This window comes from Portunus trituberculatus, chromosome 46 (assembly GCF_017591435.1).
Source record: "Portunus trituberculatus isolate SZX2019 chromosome 46, ASM1759143v1, whole genome shotgun sequence".
NCBI classification, from domain to species: domain Eukaryota; kingdom Metazoa; phylum Arthropoda; class Malacostraca; order Decapoda; family Portunidae; genus Portunus; species Portunus trituberculatus.
Window position 1 is genome coordinate 8,741,558 of NC_059300.1, and position 6,464 is coordinate 8,748,021.

The following is a 6,464-nucleotide window of genomic DNA, read 5'->3' on the forward strand; positions in this document are numbered from 1 at the left end:
CTCACTGCTTTACAAAAATAAAACAAACTTGAAAATGAAAACATTTTATATATTTCTTTAACGTTAATTATTGGTTCAGTCTACGTCAGCAGAGTTCCGGACTCGGCTGGCGGAGAGTCGGCGAACCCTGCAGAAGATTGGCAACGTACGGGACAAATATCGGCCAGTGGCCACCAGAGCCAGGCTTCTCTTCTCCGCCAGCACCGCCCTCAGAAGTCTCAACCCCAACTACGTCTTTTCTCTCCAACACTTCCTCTACGTGAGTCACTCCACTGTGTTTGCTGCAGCAAATCCCCGTGTCGCAACTATCAAAATTTATTGTTGCTTCTTTTGTCGTTCCACGACAACGGATGTGTCTGTCATGTTACTCATTATTGTCTACTCCTGCTTTACAGCCCCTCACCACCTTTCCCCTCCATACACCCTTCACATCCTTCACACCCCTTCCTCTCCTCAGCTGTTCTCCGTGTGCATCACTAGCGGGGATAGAACTGAGGCGTTGAGCTTTGACCAGCGAATCGACTCCCTGGTGAAGAGTGTGACTCAGATGGTGGTGACGCATGTAAGCCGCGCCCTCCGCCCCACCCACCGCCTTGCCTTCACCACCTCTCTCTGCGCTGCCATCGCCGCTGAGCAGGGCACCCTCAGGCGAGCTACTTGGGCTGCCGTGCTCGATCCCAACTGTTACGACGAGGTTAGTGTGGAGGGTGGTCTGGCGTGAGTGTTGGCCGTGCCGTGGTGGCGTGTCTTGTCCTGCTGTGGTCATGTGATTTGCTTCAGTGTCATTCTTAAACATTTGGCTCGTAATGCTGAGAAGGTCGACAAAAATATTTCGTAAAGGCTTCCCTAAAAAAAAATAAAAACCGAGAGGAATGCTGTTTGCTCCCTGACGGTAGTTAGTCTTGATGAAGTTGTAAAGGTGTGCGAAATATGTCTCAATATTTATCTTGCCTTTCTACTATTCTCTCCATCAATTTCCAGAAATCCCTTAATCTGTCGTCGCTCGAAGGACATTGATTCACACCCTTGCAACCTTATTTAAATTTGCTGGAATTTACATGATTTGAATTTGTGAATATTTTACTCAGTAATTGCTTTTCAATCATTAGTTTTGTATTGTAGTAATGCCTAACAAAACTTATTTCTATAGCCTAGCTAACCAGTGCCTGTGCTGCTGTAGATGTGATCTGATATGAATGTATAATTGCTAACTAAAGACCAGTGCTTCACGCAGCCTAAAGTATGCCATTGACTCCTTTACTTGCTTTCTTCTTTATCTTCTTTTAAACTAAAAACATTGGTAGAACCACTTGTAAAGTTCTCGTTATTTACTTTTTTTCCTGTCCGTCCCATGTTGTTCCTCTGCCACATTTTGTTCTTTGCTAATAAATCCCCTGGTGGTAACACTGGGCAGGCAGCCCTGCTGAAGGCCGTGGTGGCACAGGAAGGCGAGTTCGACCCCATAGCCAGTGACCTGCTGCGAGGAGTCCGTCTGCACCTCATCCTTCACGACCTGGTCACGGTAGGACCTTCCTTCTGCGCAGTCGACTGCAGGAGTGTTTTGTAACGCTGGTATCTCTTGGTTTGTGGTGACAAAAGCCATGTCACCAGGGTGGGCACCTGCGGTGTTGTCTTCATAAAGCACACATTACTCAAAACAGTCACATTTATGTATTCTATTGGTGGCACAAATAATAATTTAGGAATAAGTTCTATAAGAAAGAAAATGTAATTTGAAATTAGGCAGATTATCTCTTTTGTAGAATCAAACCTAAAAATAGCTTTGAAAATCTTGAAAATTTAATTCGACCATGTGCTTGTTGGTTAGTGACTTATCGGAGGCAGAGGGAGAAAGGCCGCCGTTGCATGCGAGCAGAGGCACATACAATAATCAGATGTGACCTACAGGACGTGGGTCTGAGCGGGAGTCGCGGAATTGCTGAGGCGCCGCGAGGAAGGATCTCAGACTTCCACGCCTTGATGCTGCTGCGGATATCCAAACCCCGTTTGGTGAGTGAATATTGGCGTGAGGGGAGGAAGGGTGTGCGTGAGAGCTTCCATTTCATTGTCAAAATCTTTTGTCGCTTTTAGAATGAGTCGAGTAAAGTAAATGAAGGTTACAGGGATAGAAGTGGATGGCCTTGGATGAAGTGGACGCAGCTAAGATGCAACTTGGTAGCGGCAGCAGCAGCAGCAGTGGCATGCCAAACAGTCTGGCTCAGACGACCTTAACTTAGCCTTGTTTGACATCTTGCTATCCAAGTATCTGTTAGAAAGTATACACCACTTGGGAAGTTTCACCAACTGTGTGTATGTTCCTCTTGACCCTTTTACCGTGGTGGCTGCGATGGCGGTGGCGGTGGCGGTGGTGGCGGCGGTGATGGTGGCTGTGCAGTTGGTGGCCGGGGCGCGTGAGGTGGTAAATTCAACGCTTAGTGATTCCTCACTTCTGAAGCCGGATCTTTCCCTCGTCAGGATGTGAGTCTCCCAAAAGATATTTACCATTTTCAAAGTAAAAAAAAAAGAATAAATAAATAAATAAAAAAGATACTTAAAGATGTAGTTTGTAATTGTCACGACATAATACTGTGTTGTCACTGGCCGTGGTTCAGGCTGGGACAGGAGGAACGCAAGCAGCCAGTACTGGTATGGACAGACTACGGGCGAGACGTAGGCGAGGAGGTCTTGGGCGTGGCACAAGCCCGCGGACTGGGCGGCATCACGCGGGTCATCACGGCGCCCACGCGTACCAAGGTGACCACTGACCGTTGGTCCTTGTGTGCCCCGTGTCCCCTGCGTCCCCTTCTTGCCCCGGGACAACAGTGAAGGTGTGGCGAGGGTGAACACGTGGCCTTCTACGCTCATTGCTTTTTAGTCCTTGTCTTTCCAAAAATCATACCGAAACTATAACAGGTGTATAATATTTGTTTTATTTTAATTTATTGTTGTATTTATTTATGTAGCTATCTATCTTGAGATGCGAAACTTTGTAACGAATAACAAAAATCGCTACAGAGAGAGAGAGAGAGAGAGAGAGAGAGAGAGAGAGAGAGAGAGAGAAATATACCTTGATTACTATTTATAATACCAAGGTAGAGGAGGGAGACGTAATGGTGTCACGAGGAGAGGAAGAAAGAATCAAGACAGGTGGAGGAAGGAAGTCTTTAATGCATCTGTTTCTGTTTGTCCCGCGCAGGAGGAGGCTGGTGGCGAGGTGGGGAGGCCGCCCCTCGCCGCACTGCTGGAGACCGTCGTGCAGCAGGGGGGCTGGGTCCTCGTGCAGGTGCGGGGAAACACACACACACACACACACACACACACACACACACACACACACACACACACACACACACACACACACACACACACACACACACACACACTCTCTCTCTCTCTCTCTCTCTCTCTCTCTCTCTCTCTCTCTCTCTCTCTCTCTCTCTCTCTCTCTCTCTCTCTCTCTCTCTCTCTCTCTCTCTCTCTCTCTCTCTCTCTCTCTCTGGTCTCTTCTTATTTCTTTCGTATCAGGAAGATGATGTGCAACTTGCTTATGTCAACTTTATCTTTCGCGCGCAGAAATATGATAACTTTTTTCATGTGTGTATGTGTGTGTGTGTGTGTGTGTGTGTGTGTGTGTGTGTGTGTGTGTTCCAGGGTGCTGATTCCCCCGAGGTTCTGCCGACGTTGCTGGGAGCCATGACAAACCTTGAATCCCCGGATATCAAGGTTAGTACCAGAGAGGAAGGGGTAGTATGGTGATCATGGGGTTGGGGGTGGGGGGTGCTAAAGGTCAGGGAGGAAGGAGCGGTGGTCATAAGTCAAAGGTGAGGGATGTGGAAGATTTGAAAGTGTTGGGTCATGAGGAGAGAAGAATAAGCGGTGGTGTATTGAAGAAAGCACTGGTGGTTATGGTGTATTTTTAGTGTGTTGTGTACTTTCCTCTCTCCCGTGTTTATTATTTTGTGTTCCCCGCGACACACCTGCGAAACGTTTAATCCAAAGGTGTAGCTATTGAGGTAGCGTGGTGGTGGCGGAGATGCATCCTTGTCATACCTGAAATATGTAGGGCATGGTACTCGCCTCTTCAGGAACTGATAAATATTTACTTCACTAAGAGAAAACAAAATCAACAAGGATATTTCTGGACTACCCACTCATCTTTTTCTTCTCTTATGATTTGTATTCCTTCGATTCCTATTTCTTCTTCAGGTACACGAGGATTTCCGGCTGTTAGTGTCCGTTTCAGAAGATAAGGCGGCACCCTCCGATCTCACCTTGCTGGGTCGCCCACTCTTCGCTCCCCCAGCACCCACCCTCTCTGCCACTCTTGCTGCCGTGGCCGCTCTCTTCAATTCCCACGACTACTGCCACCATTGTAAGTCAACCTCTCAACTTCCACAAATATTGTAATTGTGTGGCGTAAATCCGGATTTAGGTCCGAAAAACAGCAATGACAAAAAAGAGTGAACGAACGGTTAAAACTCTTATTTATATTTACTAAGTTCCTCATGGATTTTTTTTTTATATATAGGAGAGAGGGTTGTTGAAATATGAAAATCACTCTAATCAGTGATCACGAAGTGTTTGAAAAAAAAAAAAAATGTATATGGGTGTTTAATGTAAAACAAGCCAACTCGCTGCAATATTCGTGATTAACAAACTCACTAATAAGATTCTCTTGAATTATTAGAAACTGAAGCGTGCTATATGTAGTTACAAAACATGAAATGGATGTGTAACAAAATTTACTCAATGGGGATCATAGACGTCTGAAATAACGAGCTCGAGCGAGTCTAAGAACCAACACGAAGCTGAGGGTGACGCAGACTTTACGGTGTTTATCCTCGGCGGCTGCTTGGAGGGCCATACGCGGCTGCTCTCATAACTCAGTCTTTACCTTCGCAGACAAGCAATAATGGTCGCGAGAATAGTAGCAGCCACATGCCTGACTATGGGAAAGAGTTGCACAGATATCTGGCATATGAAAGGAAAACAAATGTGGAATGAAGCATAACTAGACTTGCCTTTACGTGCGAATATAACTTGTGAGCTTATTTACAATGACGGTTTATAAATCTGGCACAAGATGTCGTATCAGTCTTTCCCCTTGCCCCTCAACCCTCTGCCCGCCGTGCACGACAGGTGGCTGCTGCTTCACTTCAACAGTCTTCTTCATCAGCCTCAAATCTGCCCTATGCGTCCACTCCTTAAAGAGATGCAACTCTAATGAATTGCCGGAAGAAATTGAATTGCAAACTATTATGCCATTATTTCCCTGTTATGGAATCGATTCGCTGTTGTATGCGTCTAGGTTTTGTTACTATGAACACTTCATCTTTCTCTTTTTCCTTTCGCCAACATATTTGTGCGACACTTGAGACAACAACCGTGCATTACTTTCCATATCACAGCAGACTGATAAATCGTACGACTGCCGCCATTCGCAGCTTGGGAGTGAATTAAACTAAGGTGTCTATGCCCCTGATAGACCTGGGAGGCGCTTGGCGACGGGCAGTATGGCAAGTGGCGACGGCACACACCATCATCGCCGTTACGAGGCACTGGCAGGGTAATCCAAGGCTTCCTCTGCGTCCACCTTCCACCCATACACCCAGGACGCAGGTGGCTAGCGAGGAAGTGTCTCTCACTCCTTCTACAATGTCTGGTATAGGAGACGAGCCTGAGGAGAAGGACGGGGATGAGGACGAGGAAGAAGGAGGAGTAGGAGAGCACAGGAGCCTCAATGGACACCTCAGCCTGGCGATGGTGGGCCAGACTCTCGCCTGCTTGCACAAACTGTCCCTGCAGTGGCCCCTCGATGACCCCACGCTCATCACTTTCCTCGGTAAGAGAGAGAGAGAGAGAGAGAGAGAGAGAGAGAGAGAGAGAGAGAGAGAGAGAGAGAGAGAGAGAGAGAGAGAGAGAGAGAGAGAGAGAGAGAGAGAGAGAGAGAGAGAGAGAGAGAGAGAGAGAATTTTCCTGAGGTTGACATGGCACCAAACATGTTACGGAACACGAAAACGCATCACGTGGTTTAGAAAAGTATAAGCTGAGAAGGGAGGGAAAGACTATTTCTAGACGCAGGTACAGGAAGGTGAAGTGTTACAGTGTGTGTGTGTGTGTGTGTGTGTGTGTGTGTGTGTGTGTGTGTGTGTGTGTGTGTGTGTGTGACTAATGTGTATTTGTACCAGACGTGGTGTACGGGCGGCGCAAGGTGTGGCGTCGGCCGGTGCTCAGCCTGCCTCGCGAAGTGGGGCTTGTATCGAGAGAGGCAGCGCTAAGCATTGTTACTTCGCAGCTTACCTCTTGTCTCCCGAGTCTACATAACCTGACGTTGGTGGGTCTTAGCGTTACCTTCCACCTTTTCTCCTCCACACGGCGGCATTTAGAGCACTCCAATAGGTCTTGTTTTCCAGCCGAATACCGATGCTTTAAAACGAGCAAGTGTAAAGTAAAGGAAAAAGAAT

The 6,464-nt window shown here is 47.2% G+C and overlaps 1 protein-coding gene across 2 annotated transcripts in view; it reads left to right on the top strand.

The window, feature by feature from the left end:
- LOC123520365 (dynein axonemal heavy chain 6-like) overlaps positions 1 to 3,664 on the top strand; it is an 11,746-nt gene extending 8,082 nt beyond the window's left edge. Inside the window, exons 19-26 of one of the 2 annotated variants that reach the window (XR_006679242.1) lie at positions 80 to 259; positions 458 to 694; positions 1,415 to 1,522; positions 1,909 to 2,010; positions 2,396 to 2,478; positions 2,613 to 2,828; positions 3,197 to 3,283; positions 3,652 to 3,664. Coding sequence is in view for 1 of the 2 variants with exons in the window: in XM_045282613.1 (XP_045138548.1) it covers positions 80 to 259; positions 458 to 694; positions 1,415 to 1,522; positions 1,909 to 2,010; positions 2,396 to 2,478; positions 2,613 to 2,826 (924 nt within the window). In the remaining variant the exon portion in view is untranslated. Of the gene's footprint in view, positions 1 to 79; positions 260 to 457; positions 695 to 1,414; positions 1,523 to 1,908; positions 2,011 to 2,395; positions 2,479 to 2,612; positions 2,829 to 3,196; positions 3,292 to 3,651 lie in introns of those variants that run through there. The other variant, XM_045282613.1, reaches the window with a different exon arrangement.
- Positions 3,665 to 6,464: the final 2,800 nt, after the last annotated feature.